This window comes from Triturus cristatus, chromosome 8 (assembly GCF_964204655.1).
Source record: "Triturus cristatus chromosome 8, aTriCri1.1, whole genome shotgun sequence".
NCBI lineage: Eukaryota > Metazoa > Chordata > Amphibia > Caudata > Salamandridae > Triturus > Triturus cristatus.
In genome coordinates, this window is record NC_140591.1 from 817,227,124 (window position 1) to 817,246,199 (window position 19,076).

Genomic DNA, 19,076 nt, shown 5'->3' on the forward strand with positions numbered 1-19,076 from the left:
AGATTTATGAGGAAGCAATGCAGCGTGACACTGCATGCTCTTTAGCTGCACTGCACTGTGGCACTTCAGAAGCACAGGGATGTGACATATGTACATGAACATGTTGCAACTCTGTGCTTCCCTCTGCCCTGCTGCACAAACTGCAGCCATGCGGTGACACAGGCACCCTTGCACCATGGTGCAAGGATGTCTGTGTCATGTGGAGATTGTTTTTGTGCAGGAAGGGACACTTTCCTGCACAAAAACAATCAGTAAAGGCATTTTCCTCTTTCAATGTATGCTGTGGAATGCAGCATGCATTGAAAGAGGAAACAATGAGGAGAAATTAAAACAATTCTCCTCGTTGCACCTTGCTACACCAACTCTAGGATGGCGCAGCATTCACACACATCTCCAGATTTACGATTTCTCATAAATCTGGAGATGTGTCTTGTTCTATGGGTGTTGCGTGGGAACACCCACAGCAGCACCTATGGGACGCCTTTTCAACGCAAAGTTCTGTGTATCAAGGGGTCGTATTTACAAGGAGAGGAAAAACCACGCAGGGTGGCTTTTCCTCTCCTTGTAAATATGAAGGAGTGCCTGGCGCCATCAGTATGTTACAAAAAGTGACGTACTGGTGGCGCAGGGTGCTTGTAAATCTGCCCCATAAGTGCTTCGGTATTGGCAGACTGATACAATAAGAACATCGTGCTGGATGGGTGATTGAAGAATTGCATGAGACTGACTGGAGGTATTGTACGCTGCATGGGTACTACTTCAGTATTTAATGGAGCAGACCATGTATCTGCTTAGAGATTTGTAGGGATTATGCACAGAATATTTTATGTATACTTGTATTGGTGCCTAGGTCATTTTATAAGAATACCACTAGTAACTGGAATGATGACAGTGCTGCAAACAGAGTGAACACTTAATTTATACGTGCTTACATATTGGTGGAGTGATAGGATAAGTAGATAGTGGCAGATAAGTGATTAATGAAGTGCATGGGACAGACTGGATGATTCCTACACTGCATGAGTACTAACTGGGTATTTAGAAGAGTGTATCAATAGTATGTAGCTAGTTAGAGGTCTGCTTGGATAGTGCACAATATATTATAGATGTACTTGTGTTAGTAGCTAGGCCATTCCATAAGTTCATGACTAGTAACTAGAATAATTACAGTATTACAAACAGAGTGTATAGTGAATTTATAAGTGCTTAGGTATTGGTGGAGTAATAGGATAAGTAGATAGTGCCGGATGGGTGATTGGAGAAATGCATGGGACAGACAGGAGGATTCCTACACTGCATAGGTACTAACTGGGTATTTAGAAGAGCGTATCAATAGTTTGTATCCGGTTAGAGGTGTGCATGCATAGTGTACAAAATATTGTACCTGCAATTGTGTTTTTGACTACGCCATTCCTTAAGTATACGACTAATAACTGGAGTAATTTCAGTGTTGCAAAGAAAGTGCGTGCTGAATTTATTAGTGCTTAGGTATTGGCAGAGTGATAGGATACGTAGATAGTGCTGGATGGTTGAATGGAGAAGTGCATGGGACAGACAGAAGAATTCCTAGACTGCATAGGTAGTAACTGAGATTTTAAAAGACTGTATCAAAGCTATGTAGCTGATTAGAGGTCTGCATTCATAGTGCATAGAATATTGTAACTGTACTAGTTTTACTGGCTAGGCCATTCCTTAGGTACATGACTAGTAACTAGAATAATTTCAGTGCTGCAAAGAGAGTACATGTTGAATTTATAAATGCTTAGGTATTGCGGAGTGATAGGATACGTAGATAGTGCATGAGTAGTACTTTACTAAGTAGCGCACAGCTGAATGTAGTTGTGCATTGATAGTGTTTGGATTACTTAATCTTACCTTGACAGTAGTACATATCAAAAAATGCTAAACATTTTTTTCATTTATTATAAGTGCTTAGGTATTGGTGGAGTGATAAGATAAGTAGCTAGTGTTGGATGGGTGATTGGAGAAATGCATGGGACAGACAGGAGGATTCCTACACTGCAGAGGTACTAACTGGATATTTAGAAGAGCGTATCAATATTATGTAGCTGGTTAATGGTCTGCATGCATAGTGTACAAAATATTGTACCTGCACTTGTATTAGTGGCTAGGCCATTCTTTAAGTATATGACCAATAACTGGAGTAATTTCAGTGCTGCAAAGAGAGTGCATGCTCAATTTATAAGTGCTTAGGTATTGGTGAAGTGATAAGATACGTAGATAGTGCTGGATGGATGAATGGAGAACTGCATGGGACAGACAGAAGGATTCCTAGACTGTATAGGTACTAACTGAGTATTTAAAAGACTGTCTCAATGCTATGTAGTTGATTAGAGGTCTGCATGCATAGTGCACAGAATATTGTAGCTGTACTAGTTTTTCTGGCTATGCCATTCCTTAGGTACATGACTAGTAACTAGAATAATTTCAGTGTTGCAAAGAGAGTACATGTTGAATTTATAAGTGCTTAGGTATTGGTGGAGTGATAGGATACGTAGATAGTGCTGGATGGGTGATTGGAGAAATACATGACACAGACAGAAGGATTCCAACACTGCATAGGTATTAGCTGGGTATTTAGAAGAGCGTATTGATAGTATGTAGCTTGTTTGAGATCTGCATGCATAGTGTACAAAACATTGTACCTGTACTTGGGTTAGTGGCTAGGCCATTCCTTAAGTATATGACTAATAACTGGAGTAATTTCAGTGCTGCAAAGAGAGTGCATGCTAAATTTATAAGTGCTTAGTTATTGGCAGAGTGATAGGATACGTACATAGTGCTGGATGGGTGAATGGACAAGTGCATGGGACAGACAAATGGATTCCTAGACTGCATAGGTACTAACTGAGTATTTAAAAGACTGTATCAATGCTACATACCTGATTAGAGGTCTGCATGCATAGTGCACAGAATATTGTAGCTGTACTAGTATTGGTGTGTCTATGGTTTCGAGAATGGTAGTGTGTATTTTAGGGTGTTAGGAGGTGCATCAGATGATCACGTAGATGATGTCATCATTGATGTCATTTGAGATGTCATCAGTGATGTCACTAATCATGTCATGAGTGATGTAATATGTGACGTCATCAGCAGTGCATTGCGGGGGCGGGAGTTATAGTTAGCACAACTAACGATAACGGACGAATTTCTCTGGTTTTGTACGAGTGAAATGTCCAACTAACTATGACATCCATGAAACCTGTGTTTTTTCAGTGAATTTCTGAGGTTTTTTAAATGCTAATTTCTAACTATAATGTACATGAAACTTGTGTTTTTTTAGTGAATTTTATATATATGTATTTAATCTCCTCTCACTCTTACAAGGAAGGAATCAGCACTCAGGTTGTAGTTTGGAGGTATTTAATCTGCAAAGGACGTGATCCACGCGTTTCGGCTCGTCCGAACGTTGATAATGATACAAGACGTCATTGTAGCATCCTTATGTAAATGTATAAATGCCTCCAGTTGCCAACATTAACAAAGGACTACATATTACTTTAATCCAAAAAGCTGGCGGACATATTGGCCTGCTCACGATGTGAAAAATCAGGAATTGATACAATAAAGAAAAGAAAACAAGTAGTAATATGCACACAATTTAATTTCAGCATATCTTGCCCCGTGACAGCCATACCTATATGTTCGTCAACGTGACTTATTCATAATAAACATACTTAGAATTGCAAACATCAACATAAACAATGGACTACACATTACTTTAAAGTGAAAGGCTATCGGCCATATTAATCTGGGCACGATGTGTATTATAATGGTTCTTACATGAACGAAAAGAAAAAAAAGGGGTGTTCATATACACACACTACCCCTAAATAAAGTTCTAGAGATTATAGTTCCATTCATTCACAGCTCATTTGAGATGTCATGAGGGATGTCATAAGTGATGTAACTGACCATGTCATAAATGATGTAATGTCTGAGGTCATTAGCATTACTTTGCGGGGGCGTAAGTTATAGTTAGCTCAGGTAACTATAACTGCTGAATTTCACTGGTTGTGTATGAGTGAAATCTGAGTCTAACTATACCGTCCCTGTAATCTTTGTTTTTTTCAGCAAATTTCTAGTATTGTGCTGCCCCCACTCAAGCTTGCTGCTCCTGCCTTCCCTCCTCCTAGCCATCCATTGTCCAAGTCAATGTCCCTGCTCCCTCATTATAGCCCTGTGTAGCTATTGTTTTGCCACTGGCCTTCCCACCTTCTCTGAACAGTTAGCTTGCTGCCCCATCCACCTCCTCCCTATCCGCTGTTGTCTGAATCCATGACACTAGCCTCCTCCCTCCTGCCATGCATGGTCTGATGTGCTGCCACTGCCCTCCAATTAGCATGATGTACCAGTCCACTCCTCCTGCCCTCCATTGCCCAATTCTATGCCCCATCATTGACCTCCTGCTTAGCCTATATGCTTAGCTTGCTGCCCCTATTCTCCTTCCCCCTGCCCTCCGATGTCTTTGTGCATGCACCTGCTCCATCCTTTTTGCCCACCATGTTCCATGGACCTGCCACTCCTATCTACTCTAAGTGTTCTGTTGAGCTGCCACTCCCCTCCCACCTGCCTAGCATTTTCAGATGACTGTAACCTGTCCCTGCCACCTCCACCCTGCCTGTCCACATTCCATGCCACAATCCCCTTCCTCCTGTCCTCCATGGTCCATTTTACTGCCACACCCTTCTGCCCTCCCTGGTCTGTTGTGCTGCAACTGCTCCTCCTGCCTGCCCTGTGTGGTCTGTTGTGAGGCCCCTTCCCCTGAACTCTCTTGTCTGTGCCCAGGTCCTGACCCTCCCTTCTATCCTCCATGGTCCCTTGTGCATGCCCCTGCACCCTCCTTCTTGCCCATCATAGCCATTGTGCTGCCACTGACCCTCCCACTTGCCATGCATGGTCTTCTGTGCTGCCACGGCCCCTCCCACCTTCCCTGTGTGGTCAGCTAGCTGCCCCTGACCCCCTCCCACCTTCCCTCCATGGTCTGTGTGTATGCCATCATAGTCTCACTGTTGCTCTCCATGGTGTGTCTTGCTTCTAGTGCCCATCCTGCCTGACCTCCATGGTCATCTTGCTGCTCCTGCCCTGCCCCCTTGCCCCCAGCCCTCTGTATCCATGTGCAGACCCCTATTCCCTCCCTCCTGGCTTGTCTGTTCCATTGTAATGCCCCTGATCCGTCCCTCCTGCCCTTTATGGTCTGTTATGCTGCAGCTTTCTCTCCTGGCTGTCCATTATGGTCAGATAGCTACCATTGCCTCTTTCCCCTCTGTTCTCTGTTGTCCATGTGCATGGTCCTGTCCTCTCCCTATTGCTTTCTATGGATCGTTGTGCTGCACTCCCGTCCCGCATGCCCTGTGTGGTGTATTGTGCTGCTCCAAACCCTGATGCCTGCCCTGTAGGGTCAGTTTGGTGCACCTCTCCATGTCCCTATCCTCTGTTATCCGAGTCCATGTCCCTACTCCAAATCCTCCTGCCTTCCATGATCCAATGTACCATACTTGCTAACATTTTGAACTTGGTAAGAGGGAGATTTTGAAAAAAAACGGGGATATTGATTTTCCCCTTTGACTTACATTGAAAAAGAGGAGATTGTAGACAGGAGACAGATCAAATAAAGCCCATTTGGGCTTAAAAACAATAGACGTTTCCTGGCTGAATCGGGTCTGTTGGCATGTATGGTTGTACTACCACTGCCTCTTCCTTCTGCCCACAATGGTCTATTATATTGCCACAGCCTCTCTTGCCAGTCCTGTATTGTTGGTTTGTTGCCCCTGCCCCCCTTTCCACTGCCCTCCATAGTCGGTTGTGCTGCCACTGCCCTTCCTGCCTGCCCAGTGTGGTAAAATTGTTGCCTCTGCACCCTCCTACCTGCGTTCAATTTTCAGAGTCCGTGCCCCTGGCCTCTGCCTCTCAACAGTATCCTAATGAACAACTAGATTGCTAACATTCTATATTTATTACAAAAGTGTGGAACGCCTGACGTCATCTTGATTTAATCAAAACTATAATACCTAGAGCATTTCCTTCAGAAATTACATACATGTGAGGGTCTTATTTGCATCAAAATTATGGTTAGTGCTCTAAAAAACTAAAAGGAGGACATATTTTCTGAGTTTTCAAATAGCGACAAAGCACTTTTAAATTATTTATCTTTATGTTTTTTTAACCTGTTGACCACTTGATTAAATGTTGACTTAGGGGAGAGGATATGGTGTTCCTTCCAGAGCTGCAGACTTTGCAACTGGGGAGCCAGGTTGGAGTTTCTGCTTCAGCTCGACATTCTGTGATTCTGGACAAATCACTTAATCTCCCCATGTCTAACACCAAAATGAATTTGTTTTTGTGTGATGTAACCAATGCTCATGTAAAGCACTCCAATACCTGACAAGTCTGCACTATAGAAAACTGCAAAAACACAAAAAATAAAAAGTGTTTTGCACACTTCTGTCATTGGGCTACATGTGGGCTACATCTGGGTGATGCTTATGCTAAATTTGGGCTCTTTTGTCTCTGGTGGCCATCTTGGGAGATTTATTTGTTATGACGTTTCCTAATTTCCTCATTTACTGCAGTCTCCTCAGTAGGAAATGCTTTCAGTTTTTTACTTTGATTCCATCAAGAAGGTATTCAGCTATGTCACACATTTGCCATAAATTCTGAATGTTAGCACTCTAGTTGCTCATTAGATCACTGTAGTAAAGCTAGTGCTCACCACAGAAGTCTGCTGCTGGTATTAAAAGTGCATGTTTCAGTCTGCATGTCAGAATTTTTTAATGAAATAGAAGAGGATTTGAGAAGTCACTCAAAATGTGCCCTAATTTTTCTTTCTTCAGCACTAATCATAATTTCTATGGCAAAATAAACCCCCTCATTGTGTTCCTTTTTAAATCAAATGTTTTAAGTGTTACCAGTTTATTCCAATCAAGATGACTTCAAGTGTGCTATACTTTTGTCATAAGTAAGACAGTAAGTGCTCTAGTTGTTCTTAAGAACACTCTGGGACATTCTGTCATTGAGCTATACGTGGGCTACATCTGGATGATATTTGTGCTACATTTGGGCTCTTTTGTCTCTGGTGGCCATCTTGGGAGACTTATTTGTTATGAAGTTTCCTAATTTCCTCATTTACTGCAGTCTCCTCAGTAGGAAATACTTTCAGTTTTTTACTTTGGTTCCATCAAGAAGGCATTCAGATGTGTCACACATTTGCCATAAATTCGGAATGTTAGCACTCTAGTTGCTTATTAGATCACTGTAGCAAAGCTACTGCTCACCAGGGAAGTCTGCTGCTGGTATTGAAAGTGCATGTTTCAGTCTGCATGTCAGAATATTTTAATGAAATAGAAGAGGATTTGAGAAGTCACTGAAAATGTGCCCTAATTTTCTTTTTTCCGCACTTATCATAATTTCTATGGCAAAATGAACCTCCTCATTGTGTTCCTTTTAAATTAAACTACTCACTCTCCACTACTCACTCGCTACTACTTTCTACTACTCACTCTCTACTACTCTCTCTCTACTACTCTCTACTACTCTCTACTACTACTCTCTACTGCTCACTCTCTACTACTCACTCTCTACTACTCTCTACTACTCACTCTACTGCTCTCTACTACTCTCTACTACTCTTCTACTCACTCTCTACTACTCTCTACTACTCTCTACTACTCTCTCTCTACTACTCCCTCTCTACTACTCACTCTACTACTCTCTACTACTCACTCTCTACTACTCACTCTCTAATACTCTTCTACTCTCTACTACTCTCTACTACTGACTCTCTACTACTCACTCTCAACTACTCACTCTCTACTACTCACTCTACTACTCTCTACTACTCTCTACCACTCACTCTCTACTACTCTACTACTCACTCTCTACTACTCTCTACTACTCTCTCTCTACTACTCACTCTCTACTACTCACTCTACTACTCTCTACTATTCTCTCTCTACTACTCACTCTCTACTACTCACTCTCTACTACTCTACTACTCACTCTCCACTACTCACTCTCTACTACTCGCTCTCTACTACTCTCTACTACTCACTCTACTACTCACTCTCTACTACTCTACTACTCTCTCTGCTACTCATTCTCTTCTACTCTCTACTACTCACGCTCTACTACTCACTCTCTATTACTCTACTACTCTCTACTACTCTCTCTACTACTCACTCTCTACTACTCACTCTCTACTACTCTCTACTACTCTCTCTCTACTACACACTCTCTACTACTTGCTCTCTACTACCCACTCTACTGCTCACTCTACTACTCACTCTCTACTACTCCCTACTACTCACTCTACTACTCACTCTCTACTACTCTCTACTACTCACTCTCTACTACTCCACTACTCTCTACTAATCACTCTCTACTACTCACGCTGTACTACTCTCTTTTACTCACTCTCTACTACTCTCTACTACTCACTCTCTACTACTCTCTCTCTACTACTCTCTACTACTCTCTACTACTCACTCTCTACTACTCTCTACTACTCACTCTCTACTACTCTCTCTCTACTACCCTCTACTACTCACTCTACTAATTCTCTACTACTCATTCTCTACTACTCTCTCTCTGCTACTCAGTCTCCAGTACTCACTCTCTACTACTCTCTACTACTCACTCTCTAATACTCACTCTCTACTACGCTCTACTACTCACTCTCTACTACTCTCTACTACTCACTCTACTACTCACTCTTTACTGCTCTCTACTACTCTCTACTTCTCACTCTCTACTACTCTCTACTAGTCACTCTCTACTACTCACTCTACTACTCTCTCCTACTCACTCTCTGCTACTCTCTCTACTACTCTCTACTACTCTCTCTCTACTCTCTATTACTCATCCTCTACTCTCTACCTCTCTACCTCTACGTCTCTACATCTACACCTCTACCTCTCAACCTCTCTCTACCCGCACACATATGCACATATATGCATATGCATTTATATATATGTATGTGTACATATATACATACATATATAAACATATAGATAATCTGCATATCTATATAAATACAAATATAAATGCATGCATACATATACATATATGCATGTTATGTACATGAAATTTTGAAAAACACTAATAAAAGCAAAGCTAAAAAGCCACCTAATTACAAACAGAAGTGCTTTAACTTAAACGAGGGCAAGACCTATTGCATTTTCAATGCTTGTTTACTTTGGTTCCATCAAGAAGGCATTCAGATGTGACACATTTGCCATAAATTCTGAATGGTAGCACTCTAGTTCCTCATTAGATCACTGTGGTAAAGCTACTGCTCACCAGGGAGGTCTGCTGCTGGTATTCAAAGTGCATGTTTCAGTCTGCATGTCAGAACTTTTTAATGAAATAGAAGAGGATTTGAGAAGTCAAAATGTGCCCTAATTTTCCTTTCTGCAGCACTAATCATAATTTCTATGGTAAAATGAACCCCCTCATTTTGTTCCTTTGCAAATTAAATGTTTTAAGTGTTACCACTTTATTCCAATCAAGATGGCTTCAGGTGTGCCATACTTTTGTCATAAGTAAGACTGTTAGCGCTCTAGTTGTTCTTTAGAACACTCTGGGATTTCTCATTGGGCTATACTTGGGCTACATCTCGGTGATATTTGGACTCTTTTGTCTCTGGTGGACATCTTGGGAGACTTGTTATGAAGTTTCCTAATTTCCTCATTTACTGCAGTCTCCTCAGTAGGCATACTGTCAGTTTTTTACTTTGATTCAATGAAGAAGGCATTCAGATGTGTCACACATTTGCCATAAATTCTGAATGTTAGCACTCTAGTTGCTCATTAGATCACTGTAGTAAAGCTACTGCTCACCAGGGAAGTCTGCTGCTGGTATTGAAAGTGCATGTTTCAGTCTGCATGTCAGAATTCTTTAATGAAATAGAAGAGGATTTGGGAAGTCACTCAAAATGTGCCCTAATTTTTCTTTCTTCAGCACTAATCATAATTTCTGTGGCAAAATGAACCCCCTTCATTGTGTTCCTTTTTAAATTAAATGTTTTAAGTGTTACCAGTTTATTCCAATCAAGATGGCTTCAGGTGTGCCATACTTTTGTCATAAGTAAGTTAGTAAGCGCTCTAGTTGTTCTTAAGAACACTCTGGGACATTCTGTCATTAGGCTATACTTGGGCTACATCTGGGTGATATTTGGGCTACATTTGGGCTCTTTTGTCTCTGGTGGCCATCTTGGGAGATTTATTTGTTATGAAGTTTCCCAATTTCCTCATTTACTGCAGTCTCCTCAGTGGGAATACTTTCAGTTTTTTATTTTGGTTCCATCAAAAAGGCATTCAGATGTGTCACACATTTGCCATTAATTCTGAATGTTAGCACTCTAGTTGCTCATTAGATCACTGTAGTAAAACTACTGTTCACCAGGGAAGTCTGCTGCTGGTATTCAAAGTGCATTTTCAGTCTGCATGTCAGAATTTGTTTATGAAATAGAAGAGGATTTGAGAAGTCAAAATGTGCCCTAATTTTTCTTTCTGCAGAACTAATCATAATTTCTATGGCAAAATGAACCCCCTCATTTTGTTCCTTTGTAAATTAAATGTTTTAAGTGTTACCACTTTATTCCAATCAAGATGGCTTCAGGTGTGCCATACTTTTGTCATAAGTAAGACTGTTAGCGCTCTAGTTGTTCATTAGAACACTCTGGGACATTCTGTCATTGGGCTATACTTGGGCTACATCTGGGTGATATTTGGGCTACATTTGGGCTCTTTTGTCTCTGGTGGCCATCTTGGGAGATTTATTTGTTATGAAGTTTCCTAATTTCCTCATTTACTGCAGTCTCCTCAGTAGGAAATACTTTCAGTTTTTTACTTGGTTCCATCAAGAAGGCATTCAGATGTGTTACACATTTGTCATAAATTCTGAATGTTAGCACTCTAGTTGCTCATTATATCACTGTAGTAAAGCTGCTGCTCACCAGGGAAGTCTGCTGCTGGTATTCAAAGTGCATTTTTCAGTCTGCATGTCAGAATTTTTTTATGACATAGAAGAGGATTTGAGAAGTCAAAATGTGCCCTAATTTTTCTTTCTGCAGCACTAATCATAATTGCTATGGCAAAATGAATCCCCTCATTGTGTTCCTTTGTAAATTAAATGTTTTAAGTGTTACCACTTTATTCCATTCAAGATGGCTTCAGGTGTGCCATACTTTTGTCATAAGTAAGACTGTTAGCGCTCTAGTTGTTCGTTAGAACACTCTGGGACACTCTGTCATTGGGCTATACTTGGGCTACATCTGGGTGATATTTGGGCTACATTTGGGCTCTTTTGTCTCTGGTGGCCATTTTGGGAGACTTATTTGTTATGATGTTTCCTAATTTCCTCATTTACTAAAGTCTCCTGAGTAGGAAATACTTTCAGTTTTTTACTTTGATTCCATCAAGAAGGCATTCAGATGTGTCACAAATTTGCCATAAATTCAGAATGTTAGCACTCTAGTTGCTTATTAGATCACTATTGTAAAGCTACTGCTCACCAGGGAAGTCTGCCGCTGGTATTGAAAGTGCATGTTTCAGTCTGCATGTCAGAATTTTTTAATGAAATAGAAGAGGATTTGAGAAGTCACTCAAAAAGTGCCCTAATTTTTCTTTCTGCAGCACTAATCATACTTTCTATGGCAAAATGAACCCCCTCATTTTGTTCCTTTTTAAATTAAATGTTTTAAGAATTACCACTTTATTCCAACCAAGATGGCTTCAGGTGTGCCATACGTTTGTCATAAGTAGGACTGTTAGCGCTCTAGTTGTTCTTTAGAACACTCTGGGAAGCTGCAGTAGAACACAAAGGAATCAACTGACAGTCTCTGCCCTTGTTGGATGTACATGTTTTACTGAGAATGTCAGACTTCATTCTCACATGACTGAGAAAGATAATGTGAATTTACAGAAAGTATGCTCTCAGTTAGCTTATAGATCACCTTCCAAACCTCTGTGGGAAAAGCATGAGAAAATAGTTTTCTCTCAAACATGATTCATGATATCACAGCAGAAGGCTTTTTCACATGGTAAAATCACCTTAGAACACACCACAATTCCTAAAATGAGTATGGTACCATCAACAAATGATTTATAATGTAACTAAAGTCTTAAAACCTTCTATTAACTGCAATGCTTTTTAATGAGGTGCTATCATGTATATTGGTCCCAAGATGGCTGCCAACACTTCTTGGATGAAGTGCTGACAGCCAATCAGATCTCACGATGAGATGTGTGGTTAGGCTCCGCCCAGATATATATGTGATTTTACTTTTGATTTTCTCAGGAACTACTGCACGGATTTACACCATTTAAGCAAAAGGCACATGCCTGACCTGAGGACTACCGCTTTGCCAAATTTCAAGTAATTCTGTTCAGCCGTTCGGGCTGTACCTTCGACTAAAGGTCCTATGGGAAAATGCATGGGGAAAACGCGTTTTGGGACCCCCCTTTTTTCTCAGCCTCCGCATGACGAATCACCCCGAGACTTTCAGGATAGGAGCTGAGCGGAGCGCCACATTAGTTTTGAAAATTTCACGAACATAAATTAACCAGCGTTAAAGTTATTCAAAATAGAATTTTCAGATTTCCTATGGGAACTCGGTCCTAACTATAACTATCTACTGGCGACCGCCAGTAGATAATATATATCCTTGCACTCCGTCACTCCTCATCTTCCTCGCATAGACGGAAACGGACCACAGTATGGTGCATAAATATTTTTTAGTGCCTTGCTCAGTCCTGATGCGTTTCGGCTCGGGGTGAGCCTTGAGCACATGACATATATATATATATCTGTTGCAGGATTCACCTTATGTAGTGCGATTTGTGCACTCTAAAGAAGAACAACTGCATATTGAATATGACGTACTTTAGCAGCATATCATGCAGTAAGAGGCTACATTCAACATTAGACACCGGCATGCTGTATATATAGGACAATTTTCACTTCATGGAATGCTTAAACATCCAGCACATGCACTTTATAATGAACTGTTGTACTTTACATATGTCTCAGCACATGTATTCCCTTATATTCCTTAACATTGCATTTTATGAGGCACAATGCACCTTATGAGGTAGTAGAATGCGAGTATTGGTACACCATGATCATTGTGAAATGTCTTATGCATACCATGTGGAACAAGACGTGCACCGTCATAAAATGATGTTTCGTGTTGAGAGTATTAATTTTCATGAGGCACGTAGCACTTTATGAGGTATCGGAACAGGAACATTGGACAGTTCCATGTTAATTATCAGCACTTCATGAGTAATCATGATTAATTTATATAATACAAGGTACTTCACAAATTGGGTTGCACTTTAGAGGGACGATGCACTTATAAGGTACTTGAGTCACAATTGGTACCCTCATGATGACTGAGGAGCGCTCTATGAAAATCTACATGGGGTGGTTTTGATGTAATGAAATTTGTTACAAGTGTATCATAACAATACGATGTGTACCATATAAGAATGCTATATTCCATTGAGTGGACCACACATCCTAAAGCACAATGCACTTTAGAAGGTTACATGATTATGAGGGTTTGAAATCGCGGGGTGGATGTGGTAAAAATTAATTTGAAAGAAATATCTGCACCAAATATGAAAATCTTACATTGCACCCTGGAAAATGAAAGAACTGTATTTTAAATGGCCTTTAGTAAGAACCATTCACACTTTGGATGAGGGACTACACTTGGCATTTTAAAACAATGCTGTGGTACTCGAGGAAATGTTGGGGTATTCCAAGATTGTATTTGACCAGCACTTATTTATGTTTGTTCATCTAAATTTGCATAATGTATTTTGTACATTAACTTTGTATTCCATGATTGTATTTGACCAGTTCTTATGTGTGTTTGCACATTGTATTTTGCACTTTGTATTTTGCAGATAAACTTTGCAAACAACCGATGATCTCAGGGAAATCTTAACTAACTTGCAGCTGCCATGGAGAATTTAGGAGCTGCGCATTTTCAAACCGCTAAGATTGTTCATATTTAGACTTTTCAAAATTGAAGCTACAATCCCTCAGGATTAGAAAGAAGGGTGTTAAAACAAATACTAGTGTACCTACCCGGTACTTTAACGTGGCAATGTCTGTATACGTAATTGATCTGCAAATTTTAATATTTGTACCGCAGCATTTGAATTGTAGCATCTGAGTATTTTAGGAACACTGAAATGGAGAACACTGTGGATCTCAACAATAATGTACTGAGCAGTCTAGTTGTCGTTTTCATGGTGGTGGTTAGTGGGCTTTGTCCCTTTAAAGGGACTCTCTATACACCAGCCCTTTGATTCAGTCGAAGTCCACAGCCAAAGCGCGTTGTTCACTTTTTGCACTGCTGCACTTTGAAAAATAAAAAACAAACAATTCTGCAACGAATAGCTGAGCCACTCACTTCCTTTGCTTTGTCGGACAAGGTTGTCTGTCTGAGAGGCTATGGCGCTGTGGTGAAGTATTAGATGGACACATGTATTGATTAATTAATCAATCAGCATTTGTATAGCACAGCACTGTCACCCCTAGTGGTATCTGGGTGCTGTGGGTTCCACATCTCCATCAAAGAGCCTGGTCTTGAGTTTCTTCCCACCAGGAAGGGTGTTGTCGAAGATGGAGGGGTAGGTTGTTCCAGGTTTTGGCAGCAATGTAGGAGCACGAACGCCCCCCGCTGCGGCTGCGACGGGTATGGGGGTGTGCACATGGCTAGTTGGTTGGTGTAGGCCAGTCTTTGATCGTGCAGAGCTTTGTAGGCGTGCGTGAGGATCTTGAAATGGCATTTTTTCTGGATGGGGAGCCAATGGAGGTTTCTGAGGTGGGAGTAATGTGGGTCCATTTGGGGAGGTCCAGGATGAGTCTGGCTGCAGTATTCTGTATAATCTGCAGTCTTTTGAGGGCCTAGGTGGAGATGCCAGTGTAGAGAGCATTACCTTGGTTAAGGCAGTCGGTGACGTGGGCCTGAGTGGGTGTCTTTCTGGTGTTGACTGGGATCCATCTAAAGATTCTGTGGGATTTGCGAAGGGTGTGGAAGCAGGAGGAGGCGACTGCGTTGACTGGTCATTTCTTGGTCAGTTCACTGTGGAGGATGATGCCTAGGTTGCTTGCATGCTTTGTAGGTGTGTGTGTTTGTCCGAGTTCTGCTGGCCACCAGCTGTGGTCCCATATGGTTGTGCTCTTCCAGAAGAGAGTTGAGTGCAAGGCAGTTGTCTCTCATCTAGTTGGCTACGTTGGTACTGGTGTCGCTATATATATATATATTTATATATATATAGAGAGAGAGAGAGAAAGAGAAAGAGAGGGAGGGAGAGAGAGAGAGAGAGAGAGAGAGAGAGAGAGAGATATTCAACACATACTTTTTAAAGTCTTATATCTTATTATCCTGCAAATAGTGGTTTTGTATTGCAATGGGCGGAATGCATACATGCCATTTTAAATATGCAATCCTCTCTAACTCCCAACGTAAAAAAATGGTGTCAAATTAATATGTTGCACTTAACAGTACAATAACCTAAACACCCTTTTGCGATACATTTGTTTTTTAATCTCTTTCCTGGGTCGATCCACGGATCAGCTGTATTTCCTAGTGATAAGCACCCTTGCAGTAATTAACTATTTTTTCCCACCATGTTTGACATATATATAAGTATGTTGGGGTTTGCATTCATTCTACAGACAAAGACACTCTTCCAAATCAATGCACAAGTGACTTTATCACAATCTGGATTGAATGTTTTCCTCTCCTCCTCATTACATGATACAGCAATAAACAGATGAAACGTGGCCCCATCACTTTTACAATTTTATGAGATCTTTGCATTTCACAAGCAGCATTCCTAGCAACTTCTGAGCCATAGGTGCCACAAACATATATGGTGAAGCACACAAATAAATGAATAGATTGAGAGTCATGTGAGAATATTGGGCAAACCTTTAATTACTCTGAAAACGCATCAGTTGAAGAATTTCATAAGTACAGTGGCCCAATCTATCACTGTCAGCCCTTACAGAATGATTGTAAAATGTACGTCCACCAATTTCAAACAAACTTGACTCATATGTTTGGCTTCAGATTCACAAGCAACATAGAGGCAGCTGATAATCACAGACCACGTTCAGACCTATTTCCATACTATTTAGTCCAGTTACAGTGGGTTGCCACCATCAGTTGAAAACCCCTTTGATAGTTGTCCAAACTCCTTCCCACTTATTAAAGAGTCACATAGGACAATTCTTCCTTCACCCTGCAACTTCTTTCGCTGTGGTGACACAGGGTATATCCTCCAATAATAATTTCAAGGTTTAAATATTATTCCCTTACAACCAACATTTAGTAAGGGATCATTATGCCCTCACACAAATCATATGCAATTGTAAATCAAACTAACACAAACTCTAAAAGAGCTCAGACCCACGATGGCTGCTTGCAAGAATTCCAGGATGAGTGAAATCTTTATGAAATTGAATGTCTCATAATCTGAGCTTCATGGAGGTGGTGGGGGGGGGGCATCTGAAAAAGAATCTGCAAGGCAGTTATCCACAAACATAGGAGGGAACCACAAGGAACTTTGTCCAACTTCCTAATCCATAGAGCAAGGGTGCGCCCGCAAGTTATAGGAAAGACCTATGTTGGACTAATTTCCTTGCAGACAGCTTCTATTCTGTTACTTTCACGTTTCATCTAGATTATCGAACTTTTATTACCTATTTTTAATCAAGCTATGGTTGTTCTGTAAGTGCATTAACCCACACTTTTTGCTAGCGTCCAAATATCAATGTTTCCTTTATGAAAATGTCTTTTTTAAGAATCAGTATGACGAGGACTATGAAAAAGCAGTTGGAACGAATAGACATTTTCTCTAAAAAAGAAAAGAATAACGTGTTTTCCTGACTGTGTTCCATTTGTTTTGGGTGCAGGCCATGGAAAGTGCTATTGCGGAAACTGTTACTGCGAGTCTGGTTGGCATGGAGATAAATGCGAATTCCAGTGTGACATCAGCCCGTGGGAGATCAAAAGAAGATGCACTTCTCCAGACGGCAAAATCTGCAGCAATAGAGGTGTGTGTCATTAATGCATCTCACATCTGTAAGTGCAATTTGGCCCAAGATCATATTAGCCGTAATAGTCTGCGTGTTTGGCCTCTCGCGCATGATGTATTTATCTATGTTCATTACAGCTTCGGTAATGTCGCATTGATTTTTTTACAGTCTGAGGAGAAATTATATGAAGACAGAGTGTCGTAAAGATTTGCTGCTCAGCTTTGGTTCGCTGAGCAAATGGCTCAACCAGGAAATTATATGCCTTGGCAGCTCTCCAGGGCTATTTCTGTACTGCAAAAGTGCGGGTCGCGTGGACCACCCTCTCCCCTCCCCTTTAAATACATCCTCACTGGCAAAGCCTGCTGCTGTGCCAGGATCTAATTATCCAGAGAGCATTTAGGAAACTTACTCAACTTAATTATGAGGAAATTGAAAGCTTGGGTCTGGCAACCGCGCTAACGTTGCCTCGTTTGCTTGCTGAACGTTCACAGGAAAGTGTCCACAGTACTGGAAAATAAAAGCAAAGCGATTCGTCGTTTTACACGATATGGGTCATTCACAGCAACATGTTTACTGTCGTTAGTTACAGTTGTATTTAGATTAGATGGGACGTAAAGTGTTTCTCTCTCAAAATGTCCGTAATTCTGCTGAATACTACGTTTAGTACCTGTATTCTCTTGAAGTTCATTGTATGTCGGTGTTCATTTAAAGATGGGATTTTCGATTCACTTTTAATGCATTTTGAAGAGAACATGGCCTCCGACAATCATCTAGTATAAGCAGTAAGGTAAATTGTGTTAAAGTTAACTTAAGAGAAAACTATGCATCCATTTTCAGGTTCAACCAGTCCTGGCAAAGGAATATTCCCAGTGTGTGGGTTGAAAATCTAATCCAGGGCATAAACCTACGAAAAACAGGGAACTCCATGATATGCAGGCCTGCTAATAATTGGGATCAACACAGGCTTGGCTTGAGTAATAAAAACTTTACACACCCTTACTTTAGAGTCAGGATATCCTAATTAAGATGGATAAAATCTGGGTTTAAGGTATTTCCTGATCCTGAAGCCTACTTTTGATTATGGATCATCCGCTGTCATAAGGATGGGGGATGGTGTCGGAAATGTACTGTTCCAATGGAGAACCAAAGGGTGGACATAGGGAAGGAATGTGTGAAAATCCACAAACTCTTACATATTTTAATGGGATTTGGGAGAGGACTTTCCCTCACCGTAAATAATGTTGCCATGTAATATATATAAAAAAGAAAATTTACAAATAAACTTTGTGTCAATATTCTTCCCTACTGTTTGTCCACAGGTAGAATACTTTGAAATCTACATAAAGCATAAGCTGAACTCTACAGCATGTAAATTTGGGTGCCACATTCCTACAGAGTACACTTTAAAAATGGTGTCTTTCTACTGGCTTACATCCACAGATTGCATGCTATCACTAAAAATGTCCTCCTAATTAATCCTAAATCCTGCATGAAATAGTTACTTTGACTTAAACTTTACATTTTTCCTCCCTTATTTATTTTGAATGACCCTGTCCTTCCCTGCTGCTTTCTGCATGCCTTTTGTGTATACAGACTACTATAAATCGCATGCATATCTTACCCTCTCTTTCTTTGAAACCATATCTCTGCAATCTAACAACATCTATGCACCCATCAACCATTTCCTTCTGAAATGATCACGCCCAAATCATTATTGTACCTCAAATTAAATGCATGGAATGGTTTATTTGAGAGCGCAACACTAATCCCAATAACCAAATGGACTGGCCACTAATTTTAGGAGCCTGGGTTGCGTGGTACTCGTAATGTGCTTCAACACCTCATCAGGGGTTGGAAACACTATATAAACTACATTTCAGTTCAATTCAATAAGATTCAATTCAGTTTCACTGTGTGAACATGCTGTTGGTTTCCATATCACCCTAACATGTAAGTCAATAGGCCCTCACAGTGAGTTTATATGTTTGCTGTAG

The 19,076-nt window shown here is 40.7% G+C and overlaps 1 protein-coding gene across 1 annotated transcript in view; it reads left to right on the forward strand.

Moving 5' to 3' along the window:
* Nucleotides 1–19,076, forward strand: part of ITGBL1 (integrin subunit beta like 1) — a 1,349,590-nt gene that overhangs the window by 700,513 nt on the left and 630,001 nt on the right. The window contains exon 5 of the mRNA XM_085622268.1: nucleotides 16,960–17,100. Within this exon, the coding sequence (XP_085478394.1) occupies nucleotides 16,960–17,100 (141 nt within the window). The remainder of the gene's footprint in view (nucleotides 1–16,959; nucleotides 17,101–19,076) is intronic.